This window comes from Anolis carolinensis, chromosome 1, assembly GCF_035594765.1.
Source record: "Anolis carolinensis isolate JA03-04 chromosome 1, rAnoCar3.1.pri, whole genome shotgun sequence".
Classification (NCBI taxonomy): Eukaryota; Metazoa; Chordata; class Lepidosauria; order Squamata; family Dactyloidae; genus Anolis; species Anolis carolinensis.
The window spans coordinates 18,228,297-18,254,047 of record NC_085841.1 but is presented as its reverse complement, the minus strand read 5'-3'; the positions used below and the strand labels follow the sequence as shown (position 1 = coordinate 18,254,047).

General features: G+C 38.4%; 1 protein-coding gene across 1 annotated transcript in view; it reads left to right on the top strand.

The window, feature by feature from the left end:
- Nucleotides 1-19,763, top strand: part of msh2 (mutS homolog 2) — a 76,071-nt gene extending 56,308 nt beyond the window's left edge. The window contains exons 12-16 of the mRNA XM_062970472.1: nucleotides 9,433-9,678; nucleotides 11,809-12,013; nucleotides 13,131-13,378; nucleotides 14,957-15,141; nucleotides 18,193-19,763. Of these exons, the coding sequence (XP_062826542.1) occupies nucleotides 9,433-9,678; nucleotides 11,809-12,013; nucleotides 13,131-13,378; nucleotides 14,957-15,141; nucleotides 18,193-18,363 (1,055 nt within the window). The 3' untranslated portion in view covers nucleotides 18,364-19,763. The remainder of the gene's footprint in view (nucleotides 1-9,432; nucleotides 9,679-11,808; nucleotides 12,014-13,130; nucleotides 13,379-14,956; nucleotides 15,142-18,192) is intronic.
- Nucleotides 19,764-25,751: the final 5,988 nt, after the last annotated feature.

Genomic DNA, 25,751 nt, shown 5'->3' with positions numbered 1-25,751 from the left:
AAGCAAAGAGAAAATGTAATCAGTAAATGTTCTTTGTTATACAGAAAAAGCATCAAGTTATCAGGGCTTTTTTTTTTTGCAAATGAATATTATTTTGTCCTTTGTTACCCTGGCTCCCAAAGGTAGCATGTCAAAAATAACACAGTTTTATATACAGTATATATATCTAAAGCTACAATGAGCCATATAGTCTAATGAGCATCTCAATTTTAGCCATGTAAATGAGCCAAATAAGGTGAGTGTTAGACTCAAGTAAATATGTTGTGTGTGTATGTGTGTGTGTGTGTGTGTGTATTATATATGAGTAAGACTTCCATCCAACTTCTGTTTAAAGACTTCCTGAGAAATATGTTCATTCTCTGTTCATCCCTGTCAGCCTGACAGAGAGAATCAACATGGTGTACTAGTCTGTGTATTGGACTCGGACTCTGGGACGTCTGGGTATGAATTCTTTCTTGGCCATGGAAACCCACTGAGTAACCTTGAACAGCTCACATTTTCATAAGGTAGTGGTAGACTCCAGTGAATATATCTTGCCAAGAAAATCCTATAATAAATTCCTCTTGTGTGTGTGTGTGTGTGTGTGTGTGTGTGTCTATGCCCGAATCATCTGTTGGCTTACGGTGACCTCATGGATTTCAAGTCAGAAGTAACTTGAAGGCACATAACAATTACCCTGTCATCAACACTATATATCAGGATGGTGAGATATACTCCCAATCAGAACTGTTTATTTTTTTCTCTGCAGCCTTTTATAGTGGTTAATCTTATAAAAAATACCTGCCACAGATGTTTACACAAATGGAACTTCGGCAAATGAGACATATCAAAACCCTCTTTCTCTATTTGTCATATATTTCATCACTATCACACAGGTTTTTCTGTTGCTATTCAGTTTTTCAACAAACATGTGAGGCTTGAAAGTAGGCTTGTGCGTGGGATCCATTTTAGCCGTTTTCCTTCGGCCAATCCTGCTCCTTCGGCTTGGTTGGATGGCCGTAATGCCATGGTTTCCTGTCTGTAATGGGATCACATAGCTGCCAATTACGGCTCCTTTTCCCCTTTTCGGGAGCACACAGTGCGCAAAGCTCCTCCTTTCATGGAGTTTCCCTGTGAGCCCTGCTTGTTGGGCCAGTTGGAATGCTGTGACATGTCTTATGGAAGCTGCATCTATGTAATGGGGCAACTGCCTCCATTGCTCTCTCAGTTGCGTCCTGGCTTCAGTCCGATTGCCCTAAAATGACAGGAAGGGGAGGCTCTTCCCCCCCCCCCCCCCCATTGCTGTCAATAGACTGTATTTAGCCGTATTTTCTGGTTGTGGGCCGAAAACTGCTATCCGATTACCTGCCCATTTTCAGGAGGTGTGCAAATACGGATATGGGGGTCTACTGGAATCTGGCAAGTAGAAACAGATCATGGTTCATCCGAAATGCACAAGCCTACTTGAAAGGCGCCTAAGGAACCAAAGGCATCCAGCCCCTTGCTGAATGCAGGATCTCCAGTGTCATAGACATTCAACCGTAGATAGCTGATCTCACTTTTATAAGTGGAAGTGTGAGGTCTAGAGTTTCTAAATTTAGCTTCTTCTGGGGCCACAGTAGCTTTGCTATTGGTTGGAGAAGTTGTTAAGACTGGCCGCAGTTACTATCCCGTGTCATAACCTTCTGTTGTTTTTGTCAATGACATGGTCTTATACTCTTTTTCTCATTGTAGTATTTTGATAAATATGTGCTTTTAATTTGATAATGTATTCAAAGAGATAGCAGTGTTTGTCTCTTGATTGGTATCCTCAAAAGCTCATGCTAGAATAAGCCAATTAGTCTCAGAGGTGCTACTGGATTATTTTAACTTGATAATGGGCATCTCTGCATCCGTATGTATGCTGAAACAGTGTCCACATAGATACTTTGTTCTCACGAATTGAGAACAAGCATCTTTGATTCAAGCAATCCTTCTCTTAACCTATTTTGAAGGTAAGGGAGAGTGAGCTTTTTCGGAATGACAGGGAGATGATGAATCAACAGTATAAACATGAGTTAGGCAGTGATGCAAACAAACTGAACAGATTACAGCTTTCTTTTGCATAAGATGTTCCAGATTGTCTGAGTGCTCAGGTCTAATGACCGCCTAAACATTTGGTCATGGCTGCTAAAAGAACATGTTGTTCAAAACAAAATGAGCAATGTATGTCAGGTTGGGCTTTTTGGTAATCAACAAATTTGCAACAGTCTGCACAGCTAACAGCTGCTTTGAATGAAACAAAAACGCGGCCTACATAAATACATTGATAGGAAATCACAATACATATTTGAAATACATTTGTGAGCTTGAATTTTACGGATTTCATTCTGATATTCTCTCTGGGAATCTCTAGGTCCTCCTATGCAACCCCATTTCTGTCAGTTGTTAGTTTTGCGGTTTTCACTTTCACTGGGGTTCTATTCCCCTAACCCCAGGGAATGGGGATAGTTCACTGCAAGCTATTATTTTTAAAACCTTTTTTTTCAAAGTCTATTTTAAGGTTCATTCACACAAGCAATATGTGCCCATCCTACATGTTGACTTACATTCAGTGTATAATTGTAAATGGATGGCTTCTGAAGGGATTAGGTTCATTATGATACTTGCACTGAAAACTTCAAAACATACTCCTATATTGTCCACTCCTATCTGGAGTTTCTCCTTTACTTTTATAAGTATTGCTGCTTATTTGTGTGCGTCATCTTTGATGACATTTTAACTATTCTGATGTTTTGAAATTTTTATTTCTACCCTTTCCTGAAATGCCTAGGGAATTTTAGATTGAAAGGGCAGGATATGAATCTCTTAAATAAAATAATGATGACAGACAGGTGGCTTGGAATGGGAAGGAACTTGAAGTGGCCTCAGACTGAAATGGGATTTTTTGTGTTTTGAAAATAAGGCACAGTCAGTTTAGCCATTTCTGAAACAATATCACTGAGGACAGCTCTAATGAAATGCTTTGATAACATTCAAATTTTTATTCTGCTGAATGAATGGAGAAAAGGATTGTACCAATTAGTGTTTTCATTCTTCATTTGTCATATTCTTTGGGGCATAGTTAGGTCATGAGCTCTGCTACTTTTTTGTTTTTTAATTGGATTGTGGGTTTACTGTCTAGAATGGAATGTATATGGTGTCAGAGGAAGGGCAGAAGAGAGAATATTAAGAGGATCGGCATAATCAAATTCACTACAGAGATGTTCTTTCTCCAAAATAAAGTTTGAAGATTATCAAAGTCCATCTACAGCACTGTCATCAAAGCTCAGAAGATGTTTGGGGCAAGGCTGTGTTTTACTCCATGCCCACCTAGTCCTTGCAAGGATAGGCACCATTTGCCATCTTGTTGGGCAGCTAGACATATGGGAAGTGAACTTGCATTTTACTAATGTTTGTGAGGGATAATGTAGCACTTCTCACTCTCCGATATCACCTTATTTGTTTTCTCAGTTGGAGAGGAGAGTTACTTTCTGTGGACCCTCTATAAGTTAGAGCAGGGGTCCCCAAACTAAGGCCCGGGGGCCGGATGTGGCCCTCCAAGGTCATTTACCTGGCCCCCGCCCTCAGTTTTATAATATAATATTTGTATATCATTTTAAATAATATAATATATTGTATATAAATATAATATTGATAATAATATTATGTTATACAATATAATACTAATAATAATACCATATAATAATATTAATTATATGGTATATATTACATATAATATTACAGTATAGTGGTATATTCAATATAGTAATATATAATGCTAATATTGTGCTATGCTAATACAGTAGAGTCTCACTTATCCAACACTCGCTTATCCAACGTTCTGGAATATCCAACGCATTTTTGTAGTCAATGTTTTCAATAAGTCATGATATTTTGGTGCTAAATTCGTAAATAGAGTAATTACTACATAGCCTTATTTTGTATTTAACTACTTTTTCTGTCAAATTTTTTGTATAACATGATGTTTTGGTGCATAATTTGTAAAATCATAACCTAATTTGATGTTTAATAGGCTTTTCTTTAATCCCTCCTTATTATCCAAAATATCCGCTTATCCAACGTTCTGCCGGCCCGTTTATGTTGGATAAGTGAGACTCTACTGTAATATAATATATTATATGTACATACAGCTGCTCTGAGTCCCCTTCGGGGTGAGAAGGGAGGGAAATAAATGTAGTAAATAAATGTAGTAAATGAATAAATAAATAATTTTAGACTTAAGCTCGCCCAAAGTCTGAAATAACTTGAAGGCACACAACAATAACAATCCTAATTAACTTGACTATCTCATTGGCCAGAAGCAGGCCCACACTTCCCATTGAAATCCTGATAGGTTTGTGTTGGCTACAATTGTTTTCATTTTTAAATATTGTATTATTCTTTCATTGTTGTTGTTGTTTTGCACTACAAATAAGACACGTGCAGTGTGCATAGGAATTTGTTCAGTTTTTTTTTAATGATAATTCGGCCCCTCCACAGTCTCAAGGATTGTGGACCGGCCCTCTGCTTTAAAAGTTTGAGGACCCCTGAGTTAGAGTTTTCTTTCTGCTAGTAGTGTCTGTACTGCAAAGATATCTGTGAGATAGAACAAGTTGCCCAGAATAGTATCATTCCATTATGCTTTGGTCATAACTTGCTTGTACTGTTGTAGCCCAGTCCCAGGCACAATGGTATAAAGCAGGTGTTTTCAAACTTTTAAATCTGCTGAGCCCTTTCTGAAATTTGACTGATGGGCAGGGCCAGTGGCAGATGGATGGAGAACTAATTGAGAAAAAAAACATGAACAAATGCCTATGCATACTGCACCTATCTTGCTTGTAGTGCCAAAAAGAAAGAAAGAACAATACAATATTTAAAATGAAGAACAATTTTAGTCAACATAAACTTAATAGTATTTCAGTGGAAGACCCCAGGGGCCATCCAGCCTTTGCAGCAATATTAATAATAATAATAATAACAACAACAACAACAACAACAACAACAACTTTATTTTTATACCCTGCCCCATCTCCCCGAAGGGACTTGGGGCGGCTTACATGGGGCCAAGCCTAATCCACAACAATAAAACAACAACAACAATAATAATAATAACAGTAGAGAGCAAAATTGACAAGGAAAAAACATGGATTTGGCTCACACATGGAACTTTGAAGAAGGAGACTGACAAAGAACTGGTGGGATCATTAGCCTGAAAAGGTTATAGAAAATGAACATGTCAAACTACTCTGGGACTTCCGAATTCAGACTGACAAAGAGTTTTGGAGCACAATACTTCTGACCTCACAATCGTATTAACAAACAAAGTATGGCTCATCAATGTTGCAATCCCAGGCGACAGCAGGATTGACGAGGAGCAACTGGAAAAGCTGACATGATACGAGGATTTAAAAATTGAACAGCAAAGACACTGGCACAGGCCAGTGAAGGTGACCCCAGAGGTGATCGGCACACTGAGTGCAGTGCCTAAAGACCTTGGCCTGCACTGAAACACAATCAGCACTGACAAAATTACCATCTGTCAGCTAAAAAGGCCACCCTACTCCGATCTGCACACATTATTTCCCGATACTCCACAGTCCTAGACACTTGGGAAGTATCTGACGTATGATCCAATACAACAGCCAGCATAGTGATCTTGTTTGCTGTGTACTAATCTTTTTGTGTATCTAATCATCATCATCAAAGCAACCCCAGGGGCCACCCTATTTCTGCCAGCAAGAAAAGCACGAATCAAAGCACCCCTAATGTAACCATAGGGAAACTTCTTTAGAAATTCAGTGTTCTCTGCCTAAGAAAGGGGCAGTTAGCTTTGCTCAGAGACTGTGAAAAAATTGATCTTAAGGGAAGTTACCTTTCTGTTGCTAATGAGTTGCTATTTTATTGCCTGTATTTTATTGCCCTTTGTCATTAGTACCCACATGGCTGTGCAAGGGAGAGGTTTCTGACTGCGTAGATATCCTGCTCTAAACAATCTTAACTAACAAAGTGACTTCTAAACAAAAGCCATATTCCTGTGACTCTTTAATAATCTGTTTTTTAATACTTTTGCCTGATGAAGAAGCTGGAGAGGCTTTGATGCATTTTGTGCATTTCATTTGGCCAGTAGAGTTATCATTTTTTTTTTTGTGGGACATGAATTTTGTTGTATTCCAGTGACAAATTGTTGGATTAGACAACCATTCTGTGATTCGTGTGTCATGCCGCTCAGGAATGTAGACAGCTCATTTGAGATGTTAACAATGTGCCATTTGCTCATTCAGCATATGAATCACAGCAGCATGCTCATTTGCGAAAGTAGAGATTACAGTAAAATAACATGCTCAGTTGCTACAAGTGCTTTGAAATGTTGCTGAAAGTGTCAGCCGCATTACTTTGTGTGAATTGTATCACTCTAAGACAGTGAAATAATAATAATGGTTATAGTAATAAGTAATATTATCAAGTGCACTTTAATCCTGGTCATGTTCTAGGAAGCTTAGAGGTGGATGTGGATGTGGATTCCACATCAAGCCTGTGGAGGTGATTAAAGTTGAGAGATTCATACAAACTCAGCCTTTGGACTTTTAGAGTGGAAATTTGGGTCAAAGACTTTTCTGTTTGTGGGCCAAACTATACAAACTACACATGAAAGATTTGTGAATGGATCCTCCCTCTCTTTAAATCTATATGCTGTGTATCTACCATATCTGCATTTGTCTCCATTAGAGACAACTGCCTTCAAAATATGTTGCCTCCAAGAGCTACTGTTTGAAGAAGTTACTTTGGGGAAGTTCCTAATGGCAAAGCACACACTTAGTGTGTAAATGATCTGATGTTCCAGTTTGTAGGGTTGAGAAACCAGTATCTAAAACATTAAAGACCTATTTCCAGTAAAGAACTACAGACTTAAATTTATGCTTTTATTTGACCTGTGAAGCAACTTTCAAGGACACCATCACCATCAATAGAAATGGGACATCCGATTCATTATCCAACATCTCATCTAGTTTGGCCTTCAATCCAAGTTCAGCTCTTCTGCACTACATTAGTTCAGGAATTGTTTCAGAAGTAAGTTACTAGATGTAGACCATTACATTGGAGAAAGGTGTAGTGGGAGCAATATCATACATCTCAATGGATATGTTAATAGTAGTTTTGACATTTTATTACCGGCACCTCTCATCTCTTAAACATCTCCTTCAGGGATAATTGCTCAGTGATTGTTTTCTCAATAGCCTTTTGTGTGTTGAAATTGCTCTCTAAACATCTGGCCCAAACATGCTAACACAATAGTTGTTAGCACCGTTTCTGTGCAGTAAAACACACAGTTGGGAAGCTGAAATAAATTGAATTGTTTCAGGTCAGGAGAGGATGCCAAAAAGACCAAAACAAATTTCTGTTAAAAATGTCAACCAATAAGGGAGATGGTGTTCTTTCATAGTCAGGAGGGATAAACAGAACATAACTGCATTTTGCTCTTTATGACTTTCTAATTTTGTGCCAGAAGTAGGGTTTTTTGGAAAACTTTCCAGAGACAGCACTGAGATGTGTAAGAAAGATTATTATGGTCTGCCTTTGTGGAACAAACATTCATAGCATGAAAATGCTGTCAGTTGACAGAAAGTTTTAAAATGCATACGTGAAGCCTTTTGATATTAGATTCAATCCTGAGCTGACTCCATGCAAAGCATAGTGAGCCCTCCTTATCCATGGATTCTGCATCCGTGGATTCCATCATCCACAATTTGAAAATATTCTTCTTAAAAAGCCAAAAACATCTTGATTTTGCCATTTTATATAAGAGACACTATTTTACTGTGCCATTGGGCAATATTTAATTGCTCTTCTAATATCTAGATCTTGCTTTTGCTTTCCCAGTTTTTGGTGAGTAAAGAGGATGGGTCATGGTATAAATATCCCCAAAGCAGATCTTTCTTATTTGATACTTATCCATGCTAGCTGAAGATGATGGGACCTGTATCTTAATTCCCTGAATATCTCAAGAGTTCAATGTTAGGGAATACTGCTCAAACAACAAGGGAAACGTAGATGATCCTTCTTTACTCCTCCCACCTCTGCTTTTATCTCAGTCCTGTGATTCACCTTTATCCAAACAGAGGCTTTATGTTCTCCAATCATTCTTCCTCTCTACTGGGCAAAACAAAACCCCATAGAAAAAGCTTCTATATTGTAGCACACTATTTACAATTGACATTTTTCTTTCTGAAAAAATATTAAAATTATAAAGCTGTGGCACCTGTAGAAAAATGGCACCCAAAGCAACAAGTCTGGAAGCAGTTTTTGACATTCATAAAAAGAAAAATCAATGCTGTTCAGTAAATTGCAAGCAGAAGAATACCAGATCAAAGAGCCAATGGGAAATTAAAATAGTTGTGAATTTTGAAAGATCTCCGTTGAGCTGGCAAGGAATGTCCCAGGTCTTAACTTGGTGCCCAGAAGCACACGCCAAATAAATCTCACTTGTACAGTGTTGGTCTCAGCAGAGAGAAAGTGAGAGAGAAGGCGTAAGAGTAGGAGCAGTGGCTCCTTTGAGATACACAGGGCTTAGACTCTTCAAGCAGCTGAAGGTCAGCACCAGCACTTTGAAGTTGGTTCTGGATGACAGCCATGGTGGCTGACTTAGGATCAGAGCACTATGCTTTCAGCGACTTCCTCTGCAAAAAAAAGACGAGCTGCAATATTCTTTAGTATTCCAGCTCATCTTTTTACAGTTAGAAGACTGACAGAGGATGCATCTGCACTGTAGAATGAATGCAATTTGAGACCATTTTGACTGCCATGGCTCAATGCTATGGAATATGGGAGTCATAGTTTTTACAAAGCTTTAGCCTTCTCTGCCAAAGAGTGCTGGCATTTCACTAAACTACAGCCATACCATGGAATCATTACAGTCAAAAGTAGTGTTGAGAGATTCTGGGAATTATAGTCTTACAATGTGATCTAGTCATGGATTTACGAAATCACAAACTACTTCAGGATGTAATGAGAGAGGCAAATTGTGCTTTCTCTGTCCTTACATTAAGTTACAAAATTTGTTATGATCAGGACTTTAGCAGTGGTTAAATTCTGGGCTGGACCTCGTACGGGATGATTACCAAGTCAGGAGAATTCAAAGGGACATCTCCCAAAGGTGTTGAAATTAAACACTTATATCCTGAATCCAGCAGCTCAAGTACATCCCCAAATTGAAGTTCCTTACCAAGAAACCTTGATGGCCATTTCCCTAAGGAATATGCAAACGTCCCTCCTAATGTCCCTTTTAATTCTAAATGAATTATCAAATTATCAGCTGTATTTCATCTATGCTGAAATAATTAGGGAATGGAGTGGTTCCATTTAAGGATGTGGGTTCATTTTGGAAGAGTAAACAGTGCATTGCTCTTTCACTGAGCAGTGTTTCTCTCTCAACAGGTTACAAAGAGCCTATACAACGCCTGAACGATGTCATCGCCCAGCTGGACGCTGTGGTCAGCTTTGCTCAAGCCTCTAATGCGGCACCAATGCCATACGTGCGCCCCACAATTCTGGAAAAGGGGGAAGGGGGCATTGTGCTGAAAGCTGCGAGACACCCTTGCATTGAGGTCCAAGATGATGTTTCCTTCATCCCCAATGATGTGACCTTTGAGAAGGGCAAGCAGATGTTCCATATCATTACTGGTAAGGATTTCATTTAGGTGCTGCATTTATTCTCAGAAAAGTTGTTTTTATGGTGTTGCTTTTAAATAACAACAATGATAACAATGATGTTTCCTTGCCTTAAAATGAACAGGAAAAAAGGATGGTTCCTTCCAGTCACTATTTGACATATAGATAGGTATCCAGTTTTGGAAGGGTGGTGAAGGAGAGTCCTTTTCAAACAGTCTGAATATTTCCTGTTGCAGTTTTAAAGACTGCTTGTTGCACAATTGGACCAAGAAAAGTAGTAGGTATGATTTTCATGATACCCAGAGGAAGCAATAAATGGAGCAGCGGTAGCTGTGTGGGTGTTTACTGTGCAAGAAGTCTGGAGCACCCTGCCTGTTCTTTTATGCTACTTGTTTACTTGTTTTGTACTTTTTCCTCATCTCCTCTTCCAAGAAGCCCCAAATAGAAACAACTTTCTGCTTTCCCTCACCCCACCATTGTCAGGCTTATTTTTTTTATTTTTTTAAATTTAGTGTTTTTTCAAAGCTTTATTGATCAGCTCAGGCAGATCTCTAGATGACAAGCCTGGACATGACATCATCTTTTTGGACCCCAGTGAAAGTCCTCTACCTCAAGAGCCTTCCCTATTATGGTTCTCTGACGTCATCCTAATTTTTCCTTATAACTTGTTTCTGGAGGAAGGGTGTGGCCAGACATTTGTAGGTACCAAATCTCACATGAATCATCATCAGAGTTTTGATGTTCTTGCCCTCCCCAAGCTGCCGCCATGACTCACCTTCAGTAGGTACCAGGGATCACTGGAATGATGGAGATAATCAATCTCATTTCAAATTGACAACTTTCCCACTACTTCCAAAGTAATAACCTTGATTGTGAAATTGTCTTGCAATCGTGCTTTTTGGTGAGCTTTGTTTGTCCACCTCACCTGTCTTTGTTGGTTAGAGCTTTTAAAATATTTTTGGACTGCAATTTCCAGAATTTTTAGGAGTTGTAATCCAAAAGCGTAGCATCTCCAAGCTCTAGCTTGGTGTTGGTGGGTTTGTTTTTATGATTTAGGTTCCTCATAAATAACCTTTTGTCATTGGATTCTGTGTTATATTTTTTAAAATCCTGTTTTTCTTTGGCTGCTTTTTAAATAAACATACTAATTTGACAGCAGGAATTGTGGCTTTTTTACATAGCCTGAGGATAGTTTTACTCAAATGCCTAACAAGACTTTTAGCCTGGTATAATGATATTTAAACAAGGTCTGGTTTTTTAAAAGGTAGCTGTCTTCCATCAATGGATTACCCTTGTGATCAGGTTATTAACAATGTGATTGATGCCAGCTTTATCTCTGAAACATAGTTTTACGGAGGTGGAGGAACAAACTCCAGTTTGCTACATTGCCTCTGTGGCTTTCTCCCAAATAGGTACATTAGTGAAGCATTTTGTAGCTTTCTTGTTGACAAGCAATTTGACAAATAGAAGCGACTATTGCTTCTGGACATTGCCTTTCTTTCTGGTTTACAGGTGCCAAAATGGTCTATACCTGGTTTTCAAGTATTAACATAATGTGGGGTTTAGAAGTACATTTGGTGACATGCTAAAGCCAACAGTACAGTGTTCCCTCACTTATCGCTGGGGTTAGGTTCCAGGGCCACCCGCAATAAGTGAAAATCCACAAAGTAGGGACACTATATTTATTTTAATATTTATACATTATTTTAGTAGTTATACACTATTTTCAGTCTTTATCAACCAATTGTGTGTTGATAAATCACCTCCTTCTCCTCCCGTTGCCACTTGGGCTTCTTTTCTCTCCCTTTGGCTTCTCCTCCCTCCCTTCCTTAGACTGTAAATTGTATTTTTTATGGTTTATAATACTCTTTTAGAGTCTATTGAAAAACCGCGATATAGCAAATCCACGAAAAGTGAACTGCGAAGTAGGGAGGAAACACTAATTACAAAATATTTCTCCTAGATTGCCCTTCCTTGACAGTGAAATGCTAAATGAAAAGGAGGCTAGATTCTCACCTTCTGCAAAAATAACAAGAATATTTTCAACTGTTGTGGATCTTAGGTTCCTGAAATTACCATTGTCTCCTTGTTTAAGAAAACTAGTATGGCTGCTTTTAATTCTTGGTTATGTTTGCTCTACAGGTCCAAATATGGGAGGGAAGTCAACCTACATCCGACAAGCTGGTGTCATTGTTCTTATGGCTCAAATTGGATGTTTTGTGCCATGCGATTCTGCAGATATAACAATTGTCGATTGCATCCTTGCACGAGTAGGAGCTGGAGATAGTCAGCTGAAAGGAGTGTCTACCTTCATGGCAGAAATGTTGGAGACATCTTCCATCCTTCGGTAAGAGTTGGATTGCTTTTTGCTTGGGAAATATATGTCTCTATCTGTGTAGACTTAATTTGAAGGCTTCTGGTCTGTTTTGTGTTTAGGACACACAAACTATATATAGTCTTTTATTTGTTTCTCTTGCCATCTTCCAAGGTACTTCCTGCCTTTCCATTCCTGCTTAGGGTTTTTGCTAAGCGAAGTTCCGCTTTGGAGGAACTTCTTTAATTACCTACTAACTCTTTCCCAGATCACCACTCTATTTGTCTCCTCTCCTCCACTCTGCTTTCTCGTTCAGGATCCAGTAACCTTGCAAGTTGTCATTTGGCTGGATATTATTTTAATAATAAATAAACAAATAAACAAGCAAACTTTATTTATATCCAGCCACCATCTCTCAGAAGGACTCGGGGTGGTTCACAAAACACTCAAGGTGTGACACAAAATACAAAACACAACAAGTGCAATTAATATATATATATTAATCTAGTTTTTATTTAAACTGTCAGTTAGTATAGTTGAGTATATCCAATGTCTCCTAATCTAGATTTGAGGAGATCCCTGCCTTATTTTGTGATGGCTTCTAGATTGATAAGCATGGGACCATCCCAGTCCTGTCTTAATCAAAGCATGCAAAACCTACATCAGCAGGATAGAATTGTCCTGTTCAAAATATTCCTTCAGTTCCATATCATAAAGTTCTCATGTTCTTCTCACTTTCTCAATAGTAGCCAGTATTCTTTGACTACTGAGAATTGTCTGTCCTTGTTGGACAGTTGGGGCAAGGCTGCCCCAATTTAGTTTTATATCACAATATATGCTTCTACTTCTGCACATTTGGATTCCAGCATGCCTTGTGCATAGATGTTGCTAATTTGGCTTCTTAAGTATCTGTGGTAAGTCCAGTCCATGCACTGAACAGCATCACAAGAGAGGATAATAATCATCTGCAGTAGATCTGTAGGGAGCTTTTGAATGGAAGGTATGTCCGTATGAAACAGTTAAAGTTTATTCTTAAATCATGTTCCTGGTGTTTCAGAAGTTTGTAACAGCGGGCCTACTGTGTTGCATATTCTTGAAGCTCTCCTAATTTAAACTGAGACCAGATCTGATAATATGTCATTTCTTTTAGAACTGCAACAGAAAATTCCCTGATAATCATCGATGAATTGGGGAGAGGAACATCTACATATGACGGGTTTGGATTAGCCTGGGCAATCTCAGAATATATTGCCACTAAAATTGGAGCCTTTTGCATGTTTGCCACTCATTTCCATGAACTGACGGCACTCGATGAAGAAATTCCAACTGTGAATAACTTACACGTCACAGCACTAACCACAGACGACACCCTCACAATGTTGTACCGTGTGAAAAAAGGTAAGATGCACCATTGAATAAGGATGGGAAAAAACTTGTTCAGTTCATTGTACTGTATATCAAACATATTGTTATGACAAAAAATCAATGACTGGTTGCCTCAAAGACAGCTTTTTATATATTTCAGAATGGACAGTTTTAACGCATCTTATTTTCACTAAGGTTTCATTGCTTTTCTCCATCTATGGACCCAGTGCAGATATAATATCAGAAAACAAGACAGGTGATAATATTCCCCAAGGAATATTTGCCTCTGAAGTAAGCTCATTGTTCTGCCTGATAACATTTACATTTGAGAGTTGCACATCAAGAAAAGCAGTAGACTGCATACCACCAGCTTCTGCCATAATTTCCTGTTGCCATTTTCCATGCAATGGCCAGATAAAACATTATAGGTCAAAACACATTAGATGAATTGATTTTAATCTTGCATTCTACTCATATCATGCAATTGCAATGTTTTGTACTTTTGCCTCTAATTTTCTGTTTAATGTTTTTCTAGGGTAGTTATTTTACCTTTTCTTTTTCATTCTCATAGTACTTCACTATCATTGAGCACTATAATTGAATAGCCAAACCACAGCTATTCAAAAAAGGGAAGCTGCAGTTTGAAGCATACATATTGTGCATGTCCTGTATTGTAATGCATTTTTTTTTCTTGCTACCCTTTGAATCCCTTCCCATTTTTCTTTTTATCACTGTCCATTGGTTTAATTTGTGCTGGCTTTGATACGTTTCTGTTAATATAATGGAAGGACGCTTTAATATTTTTCACTGTTCCCACATTTTCATTAGTGATACTCAGAACTTCAAAGTGGGTAGAGTCAATATTTTTCTACCTGTAATTATTGAAATTACGTTTGGCTGCTAGAAACTGTTTAGCCTTTGCAGTGTCACAGAAGCATAGAGCTGGCAGGGGCCTCATGGACCACCAAGTCCAACCCTTTGTTCAGTGTGGGATTTCCAGCAAAAGCAGGCAAGAGCAAACTGTGGCCTTCCAGGTGTTTTGGGCTTCACCTCCCACATTGGCTGTTAGGAATTGTGGGAGTTGAAGTCCAAAACACCTGGAAGGCTGAAGTTTGCACATGGCTGAGCTAGAGCATCCCCATCGGGTAGCTGTCCAACTTTCTTTTTGACAACATTCAGTGAGAGAGGTCCCATCATTTCTCTGTGCAGTTACTTCCATTGCCAAGCCACTCTCAATGTCAAGAAGTTCCTTCTAATATTCAGTTTGAAATCTATTCTCTATCCTCTAGTTTCCAATTTACAGAATTAAGACAGTATAAACTACAACAAAGGAACACAAACACATACATTTAAAGACCACCAAGGCAACAATAAAATCAAATTAGCATTGGCAGCTGGATTTAAGAGGCTCAATTTGTGACCACCACTTGGTCTCCCTCCTTACAACATTTTCAAGATCTTATAACCATTTAGACTAGAAGAATTCTGCCACCCACCCACACAAATAAAGCAAATAGTAATAACAAACTGTATGTCTCTCAGCGTAAATATCAGAACTGGACACATGAGTTGTTATGTTTCTTCTGTTGTAATCTCTGCTGCTTTTTCCAGGGGTTTGCGATCAGAGCTTTGGTATCCATGTAGCAGAGCTAGCTGCTTTTCCCAAGCATGTAATAGAGAATGCCAAGGCAAAGGCTCTGGAGTTAGAGGAATTCCAGAGTATTGGAAACCCTGAAGGAAAAGAGGAGGATGGTGATGGGGAGCCAGCAGCCAAGAAATGCTACAGAGAGAAGGAGGTTTGTGCCAATCCATTTATTCATTAATTCATTGAAAAAAATGTTTTCTTAAGAAGACAGTGTTAAAATGTGATTCACACAAAATTAGCAAGTTGCTTCTTCAGCTATGGACACAGACCACTTAAAATCACATTCAGAACCAAAGTACAGTCCCTCTCTTCAGCAGAAATATCTAGTCATTCAAAAAGGGAAGGATCTCTTGGAAGATGCCATGGTTGCTTCACTAGTTATTTATGTTTAGGACATATCCACTGGTCTCTTACTATACTTGCTTAAGTTTCCTTTTCACTGTCTCTCTGGACCAGGCATGTAGCCGGGGTGGGGGGTGGGTGGGGGTGGGCTCGAGGGGCTTCAGGGTGGTCCGCGAGAAGGCCTTACATTTATTACTTAAACTGTTATGTTTATTCATATCATGATCGAATCACCATGCTCAATATATCCCATATGCATGGGGGTATTGGGATAATGATACAAAAGGTTTGCTAGGATAGATCCTCTCTCACTTAGACTCAGCCCTCCCCAAATCAAAATCCTGGCTATGGGCCTGCTCTGGACTGTTCAGAAACGTCAACCACACCTCTTTCATTCATCTCTCATCCACAGACCCCCAGCTGAGCGACACAGGCACAAACTTGTATTTCCCTCTGTTCGACTCAGTCTAATATTCTGGAAACAGATCCCTTTTCAGACCAGAACAATGTGCTGTAGGGCCAAAAGGGTAAAGATGGAGGTCTTTTGTTTGCACTCTTAACTTCAGGGAAACTGCAGTTCTCTCTTCCTTTTCATCTTGAAACTCCTCTTGCGAAGCATGAAGTATTTGTTTACTTACTACACTTCATAATCACCTTTCTTCCATACCTGGGGATTGTCAGATAGACATCTGTTAATGCAGTGGTCAGGTACAGATGTGCTTAGCTTTAGCAAGGTAGCTGTATCGCAGGCATGGGCAAATTTCAGGCCTCCGGCTGTTTGGACTTCAAATCCTACAATTCCTAACAGCCTACCAAATGTTAGGAATTGTGGGAGTTGAAGTCCAAAACACCCAGAGGGCTGAAGTTTCTCCATGTCTGCTGTATCATCTGTCTTCAGACTACTGTTTGAGAGTGAAGCTCTATTTATAAGAAGCATGGAGTCAGTCGTACTGTCCTTGTATTGAACAGGAAGGGCCGCGGGATCTTCCAATTTAGCACCATACTGAAAAGCACTGGGAATAGGGCTTTCTCCCTTCACATTTGTGCATTCTATGACTTAAAAGGACTTAAATACAAGAAAGGATCTATCTTTCCTCAGACTTTCTACTTGCCTGTCCATCTCCTATCAATTGAACTTTAACAAGGATCTTTTTGTGCTTTTCAGACTTTCTGTTTGGAGAGCTATAGTGTAAAATTACAGGGATGTTTATGCGGTTCGGAATTGAAGATGCTAATTTTTAGCCAGAAGGTGGTATTTAAAGGCTGTTTAAATGCTTGGAGCAGGGCTCAACAGTAGAGTTGGAAGCAAGACATTTTTGGAGGGTGGAGATGAAAAATGTTCAAGAAAATGTGAAGGCATAAAAGGAGGGAACCTTTGTTTTTTCACCCTGTTTATTTGGAAGGAAATGGGAATAATGAAACAGTTGTAAATAAAAATGCAATATTAATATCATTTATAGCTTGAAAGTTATTTACTACTTTCAGAACATAATGTGTACTTCTCTTGGCATAAAAGTATCATGTTTGATATATTAAAAGTACAGTTTACTCAGGAAATCATTAAAAATACAATTTACTTGTTAAAATATTGCTGTTACTAATGGAGCTACAAGGTCCTGCTGTAAGGAACACCTGAACTATAAAGAACCTCTTTGCCTTTGCCAGTTTATGAGAAGCAATAAAAAGCAGCAACATTAAAAACAGGAGAAGCCATCAGTATTAATAAAACAAACAAAAGTATTTTGTCTCCTTTAATCCTTCATAGTGTTAAGCAGACATAAACTACTCATTCCAATAAAAAGATCTAAGAAAAGGAAAGCAAGACCTGAAATTATAGCGATGTCATAGATACTAAATGTAGTCTTACCTAAATGTCTGTCTATAACAGTGGTTCTCAACCTGTGGATCCCCAAGTGTTTTGGCCTTCGAATCCCAGAAATCCTAACAGCTGGTAAACTGGCTGGGATTTCTGGGAGTTGTACGCCAAAACAACTGGGGGACCTACAGGTTGAGAATCACTGGTTTACTACATAAAGTGAGGAATATATATCTATATATTAAAGCGCATTAATGATCATTCTTAAAAGACGCCCCATCATTTTTTTTTAAATGGGGAGAGACATTAAAAAGTTACACCCCCAAAGAAAAACCCTATCATTTTCTTCCAAATTGTTTATTTCTTTTCCTGGCTTCTAATGGCAAGGAGTGCTTTAGTTACTGATGCAACAAGTGTTCATTATAAAGCAGCAGCACTGCAGTATAAAAATTCTTCACTGGTCAAATAATCTAAACATTCCAGTACTTGGCAGATATGTTGCAAAGAACTCAAATACAGTAGAGTTTCCTTATCCAACATAAACGGGCCAGCAGAATGTTAGATAAGCGAAAATGTTGGAGAATAAGGAGGGATTAAGGAAAAACCTATTAAAAGTCAAAATATGTTATGATTAAGTACTAAAACATCCTGTTTTACAACAAATCAACAGAAAAAGCAGTTCAATACATGGTAACATTATATAGTAATTACTGTATTTACACATTTATCACCAAAACATCACAATATATTGAAAACATTGACTACAAAAACACTGACTACTAAAAGGCAGACTGCGTTGGATAATACAGAACGTTGGATAAGCGAGACTCTGCCGTAGTAGGAATCTATTCTTTATATGTGTGTATATATGCTGAAAAGTGGTGGTTGATGTATTCTGTTATCAAAATGTGTTAGGCTGCAACATCTACAAGCCTCCAGACAATATAGGTGTGTCAAATACATCTGATGGGCGTCCGTTTGGAGGAATAATCTAGGAGGTCACTCTTCAAAGATTGACAATCTATTTCTTTCTTCTTTTTCCAGGAAGGTGAAAAAATAATCCAGGATTTCCTTACTAAAGTGAAAGCGATGCCCCTGGAAGATATGTCTGAGACAGACATCCAGACCAAACTGAAAGAACTGAAAAATGAGGTTCTAGCATTTAACAACAGCTTTGTAAACGAAATCCTTTCCCGAACAAAAGTTGTGTCATAATGTGAAAGAACGAAACAAGATGTTTCTTGAACTTGGGCTTTTGGGGTTAGAGATACATGTCACACTAAAAGAAGGTCTGTTGCCAAATCAGGCGTATGTGTCATCCGCCTTTTCCCCTCTGTAACATAAGGCAAGACACATGATGTGCCAGTGTGATGTTGCAGATTTCTCCACCCACATGAGTGGCAGATAACAAAACAGATTTGAACTCTGACGATACATAAAACAACATTGCATCATTTGTTTTGCCTTTCTAGGGTGAATTGTTGTAGGACTATTAGTTTTGGTGCTGGCCATGTTCAGTCTGTAGGTCTGGTTGCTACAGAAGCAACAGCTGTTCTACTATATTGCATCAGTCATTGAGATGACTCTTATGTCAATTTGACTTTTGACTTGTAGGTGTTTGTTTCATCTGCTGAAATGTTTTCTGCTTTGCCTTTTGAATACATTGTATTCTCCCATCTACTCTTTTTTGTTTTAAAAGACATGTTAATCTTTTAGAAACTAAAGCAGTCATGGAGTTTTCCCAACTTTAGCTGCAACCTCTTGGTCAGTGGCAGCATATTCAATGCTGGGATGGCTGTGTTACACTTGTATGTATGTTTATGATGAATGTTATTTTATGACTTCCGAGGACTTGTTGAATATGCTCTCCAACAGAGATAGGGAATGTTTGGTTCTCCTCTCATTCCCTATCATTTGCTATGCTGGCCAGGACTGATGAAAGCTACAGTCTAATAATCGGAGAAGGGGGCTATATTATGCTATGGTTACTTTTATGTAAATGCAGAATTGCAAACTGCTTCGCCTGTCTTTTTGTCTGTATAACACACACAATCTTTAAACAAACGACTTGATGGAAAAAATAAAATTAGATTGTATTCACTGTTTTAGGAAAAACTTAAATTATATCTCAGCATCCTTTTACAACTGTATGATTCCAAAGCAACATCATAAAATCTGACATATATCCGTTTTATTGTGTTAACCGGCTCCTTCCAAGAAAATTTTTCAAAAGCAAATCATAGTTTTTTAAGGGCAATTTGATTTGTCCCTTAGTATTTTGAGACTGATACCTTTGATAGTGTTGTTATGTATAACAGATAAAGGTATAATTTTGATCTGAAGCAAACTGAAGGGAAAAGCTTGCTGGACTTTGGTTATTGTGGAAACTCTATATGGAATAGAGTGTTTGAACATTTCTTGGCAAAAATATGACTTAACTGGATGTTTTATGATCTGCTTTTTGAGAACCATACCTCCAGCACTTCATTTGAAATAAATATCCATGTAGTCTTCCATCATGGGGTCATATTGCCAAATAATTCTAAATTGATTTTTGATTATGTTCTCATTAAAACTTGTAAAATTGTTCATTAAAACTAAAGCTTCTCTTTTCATTGCCATCTTCACTATGACCTTGGAAGCAAGAATGTTGGTTTGGGTTATCACATGAATGCATGACACTTCCCTGCACTCTTTATTTAGGACTCGAGGACCAATCTACAAGCATAGAAAGTTTAGCTCCAAAAGTGAGTACATTATGACATGACATAACTCCATGCTGGTGTTCCAGATTATGTTGAATAGATTGTATGGTCCAAGTGAGCCCCACACCTGTTCCCTGCAGGGGATGTGAACAGGCACTATTATGACCTGAAAACAGTGCCATATGTGTAATTTATACATGCTGTTCTACCTCAAGGTCCGAGGCAGTTCAGCAGCTGTCTCCACGATTGAACGGTCCTGAAGAGAGCCCCAATTTGTGGTACTCAACTCAGGCAGGGGGAAATCTTTTTTTGAATCCCACCGCTGCCACCAATTTGCGAAGAGGCGATGTGTGAATTTGTGCAAATATGACAGGGAGGAATCCTTTTGATCCCACCACTTGCTAATAGTTGTGAACAGTCTTTCAAATGTGGAGGGAAGATATGTTTGGATTATATATATCAGGAGGATTTGGAGGGTAAGGAAGGATAACAAAACTGATGAACTTATATGGGTAAATATGGTAACTTATATAGGAAAGTACGGTAACTGCCACCAACGTGAGGTAATGGCTTTCCCTCAGGCTCAGAGTGAAGCAAGGAGACTGATCTTTGTGAACAATAACAAAATTCAAGTTTATTTGTACATAAGCGTATTGTTCCAATACATAAACGTTTCAGGATCTTAAGTTACAATGCCGTCTTGTTTGAATGGATATTTCTTAAATAACTTCTCTTCAAAGAACAGTAAATAAAACTCCTGGTCAACTTATATCCCCAGCCTTTCCCCTGAGTGACCATAAGCTGCCGTCTGCTTGTGACCAAGCCTCTATTTCCTAACTACCTAAAACTGTCCAAGAACAGCGTCTCTTTTCCTGATTCCCCACAGCTCCTAACTTCCTTAGAAGTCTAACAGCAACTGTTTTTTTCAAAAGGCACAGGCTTTAACTGCCAACTAAGCCACGCCCCCTTCTCCTCCAGAGAGAGGTTACGTTGCCATGGCAACCCGCTGAACACAGCTGGCTTCCATGTGAGACCAGTCTTCATCAATACATAACTCCCCTTTTTTCCTTTTAATAAACAAATAAAATCATATCAATACTTCCCATTAACTCATAACATCCTTACATCCTATTTAGGATTCATTCTTTTCGCCCCATATGAGGAGGGGGCTAGAAAAGGTGCCCTAAACATAGTCTGCCTCTCTTACTCATAGTCTGCCCTCCAGGTGTTTTGGACTTCAACTCCCACAATTACTAACTTGGGGACTCTTTATCACTTTTACAAAGAAGAAAGAAAAGGTGAAGAGACCTGTGGGTTCAGAGGAGTAAATGTAATAGACACGGGAATATAAACTAGAAGCATAAAACAAATATACCGTAATAGTGAGAAGAAAAATATTTTATTTAAGGAGCTAATGAGATGAGTTAATTTTAACTGCTTGTTTTTTGTTTTTTAGATTGTTTTAAGAGGGAGTGGAGACGTGTTTTAGGGGATTATAGTTTAGTAATATAAGCGAGTAATAAACACAGTATATGACATGTATGATAATTTTTAAAGGAATACTACCATAGAAGTCGTCAAGGACAAAGGAATAGGATAAAAGGAGTTACCTCTTCCCAAGATACAAAGGCTTTCTTAGGAAAAGCTCTGTAGTGTTTACGCGCACATACACATAGGTTTGGTTTCTATCACCAGAAAACCCAGCTTGCATGCCTTTCATCCTCCAAAGCAATTCCAGATAGCCAGGGGAGTCTCTGCTCTGGTTTTTTTTGCCTGTTGTAAAAATTCTGCAGCACCTGACCAGCTATTGCATCCATAAAAGTAGTTCTTTAGGGCCAAATTCTGCACAGATATGCCCTCTTCCACATCATTGACCAAACAAAGACTCGAGAAAGAGGGAGAACCTGGTCCTGCTCTGATGTTCTTCCCCTCCCTCTCCATCTCAGCAAGATCGCTTTACCTTGCTCTATAATTGCAATTTGTATAAGTATATGCACAGTTTTATGATATGTGTGGCACATCATGTTATTTTATTAAGAGAAGAAGACTACCTCGAATAATATCCAGTTTTGTTATGTTGCTTCTCAGTATGTGGAAGTCAGAATTATATCTATATTGAACCAACAAGCTCCATTGTAGTTATCTTTGCTGGTAACTGTTGTTCAATGTATCCTCCATACAAGTTTTAAAACATAACCTGCCCATCGTACTGTCTTTGTCACAGTGGATTCAGTAAATTTCAGTGGGCCTGGGATCCACTGAAGTTTGGTTCTGGGACCCTCCCCCCCTCCCCCAGTGGATACCAAATCTTCCTTTTGGTTGATGGGCATTTTCTGGTCTCTTTCTTTTATGGTGTTGTAAAATGCCCTCCCCGCTTTTTAGCAGTACCTAATTTCTCTATTTACAGCTCTAAGCTGTTTTCTTAACTGCTTAGGTAAACAGTGAGCTGGGCTGACAGTCGGGTACTTATCCGACCCGAGCTTCGAACTGGCAACCTTTCAGTTGGTAGATCTTACTGCTGTGGGTGATTTACCAGCTGTACTTGTGTCCTTTGTGAAATAGCAATGTATCTGCCTTCATCCAACTGCCAGAAATTTTTATTAGGTGTTCCATGTTTTATTCTTGTTCTGAGAGTATAGGAACATTTTGTGTATCTTCTCTGGACATAGGCAGCTGCCCCTGAATGAATTTTTTGACTATAATTCTCATAATTCTGCACTGTTGGTCATGCTGGCTAGGAATTATAGCCCAAAACATTTGGAAAGCCATCGTTGTTCATCTCTCCACTTCATGTTCCATATGAAAGCTACAGATCAGTGGTGGTTCTTGCATCCCAATAATAGAATAATAGAGTTAGAAGAGACCCCATGAGCCGTCTAGTCCAACCCCCTGCCATGCAGGAAAAACACAATCAAAATATCCCTGAGAGATGTCCATCCAATCTTGTGCTTGTTCCTATTCATGTGTACATATCTGTGTACGGTGAATTAACCCCGGTAGGATTTCAACCAGTTGACTGTTGGATGGATTTCCATAGTACAATCCTTTATTCTACTACTAATCCATTTCTTTTCAACAGATTGAAAACGCAGGAGCGTGCACAAACTACCCTGTCATGCTTACTCGCCAAAGCAGAACAAAGATAAAGGTATTTGCCTTCGATTAGACTTTGAAATATGAGGTCACTCCTCTTCCCTTTTTCTTGAGTATATATGCACCAACAAAGCAGCGGCAGGAGGAATGGAAAGATAATGAAAGCCTCCCAGCTTAAATGGCGCTGCTGTTGAGAGACCTGGAGTACCACTTAACAGCCAGCCCTTTCTGCAGATGAGATTCTCTTTCTTTTCTTTTCTCATTCCCACTGATACTCATCGCGAGCAGGGATTGAGTGCTTATGGCACATGCAATATTAGTAACATGTTCAGTGGGTTTTCAATTAAGGAGAAAACGTTTGGTGGCAATGAAAGAGCTCGTTTTCCAAAACATAGCTCAAGCAGGCTATTTTCAGACACACTGTCGTTCTTTAAAATGATGTCTTCTGTTTCCATTCCACACAGGAAATTAGGATATGATATGGTAGAGCTGTGCATAATATGTGGGCAAAATACATTTTCAATATTTCATTTAAAAATAATCTGAATACTGCCCAGTCTTTATAATTGGGAATACCATATCTACATGTCTTTCCTTTCTTTTCACTGGACTGATGCCCAGCTGGAAATGCCAGAATATTGATGCTGTGTTCCCTCATGTTAAGCAGTTAGTCTCCATAGTCCAGTCATATGTTATTTTGTTTCCAAAATCTGTAGCAAGTGGCTTTCCTGAATCAGCTACCTGATATCCTTTTTAACTGTGGATACCAGGAATTCAAAATATGCTAGATTTATTGATAGGGTTGCAACAAGTTGGGTTTGATTTTTGATAAATCCATGAATGAGACACCTCCAAAGCACCCTGTCTTCGGTAGTTCTGCTCAGATCCTGCACATTCAAGGCTGTACTTCCTTCATTGAGTCTATGCATACATAATGCAATCTTCCCTCTTTCCTACTGCCTTCCACTTTACCAAGCCAATGAGTCATGTCATAATATGATATTTCCAAAATGCAATCGCCATGGTTTAATCATTTTGGCTCCTAGGGAGAGTTCAGGCTATACAACATACTGGGCAATATGCAAGTGTACATCTCAAGTACACTATGTTTACTTGACTATAATCAGATCAAACAGAACTCTTATCTAATCAGTTGGGAAAATACAATCAACAAATGGGACAATGATCTCTGAAGAGCTGGTGCTCCTTTCATGCACCTGAAAGGAGTTTTCTTTTTGCTTTCTAACCTACTGGAGCACACTCACATGTATAAATTATTTAAATTATAGAGTTGGAAGGGAATCCCAAAGGCCATCTAGAGTAATCTCATAGCACTCGAAGTATCCACTACTAAAGCATTGAGAAGTAGCCTTCTCTCTTTTTAAAAAGTAAAGAGTCACATAGGGAAAGTTAACTAGTTTGTGAAGAAGTCTGTTTGCTAACAAACAGCTCTTATCATCAAGCTGTTCCTCATGTTTAATTTCAACTCTCTTGAAACGTGAATCTATCAATAATTCTGGAACAACAACAAACACCCCCCCCCCACACACACACATTAATCTTAGCTCTTCTTTCACATGAGAGCTCTTCAAATATTTAAAGATTACATTCACATGACTCTCAGCCTTCTTTTCTCCAGGTGAAACATACCCGATTCCTCACCAATTTCTCATCAAGCTTGGCTCCTATGTTTTTACCACTTTAGTCATCAACCTTTGGACGTGTTGTAACTTGTCAGTTCCCTTGAATGAATTATGATGTCCAGAATTGGACACAGTATTTCAATAAGATATGACTAAAGCAACCTACAGTGATTCTGTTACTTTCCTTGATCTGAACATTATAGTTCTGCTTAGAATTGCTTTTTGTTTTTCTGGCTGCTGCAACACATTTTTTATTCATGTTGGACTTGTACTGTTCCAAACCTCAGATTCTTTTTGTGAATGTATTCTTTTTGTGAATACAGTAGAGTCTCGCTTATCCAACGTAAATGGGCCGGCAGAATGTTGGATAAGCGAATATGTTGGATAATAAGGAGAGATTAAGGAAAAGCCTATTAAACATCAAATTAGGTTATGATTTTACAAATTAAGCACCAAAACATCATGTTATACAACAAATTTGACAGAAAACGTAGTTCAATATGCAGTAATGCTATGTAGTAATTACTGTATTTACGAATTTAGCACCAAAATATCACGATGTATTGAAAACATTGACTACAAAAATGCGTTGGATAATCCAGAACGTTGGATAAGCGAGTGTTGGATAAGTGAGACTCTACTGTATTGTGTTTTTAACTTATTGTGTATATTTTATTGGTTTTTGTTTTTGTCCTGATGTTTTATATTTTATCATTGTTTGTATTTTGATTTTGCTGTAAGCCGCCCCGAGTCCCCTTCGGGGGAAATGGAGGCGGGATACAAATAAACTTATTATTATTATTATTATTATTATTATTATTATTATTATTATTATTGTATATCAAATCAAGTACCAAGCTCATTCTGTCTTGTTCGCTTTCAAACTGTTTTGGTCATTTTGAGTCTTAATCATCTTCAAAGGTGTTAGTTAACCTTGCTAGTTTAGTGACCATGCCTTCTGTGTCATCATCCATATCATTTACAAATACACATTTGATTAAATTAATCAGTTGCCTCTACTTAGTTCATAAATATAATTAAATTCAACGTGGAAACTTTACTAGCAAAAAAACCTCCTCTCATTTAAAATGAGATGCTGGACTTGAATTCTATAGACGTGAACTGACAAAAAGGCAAATAAATGAGTGTAAGACCAACTAGA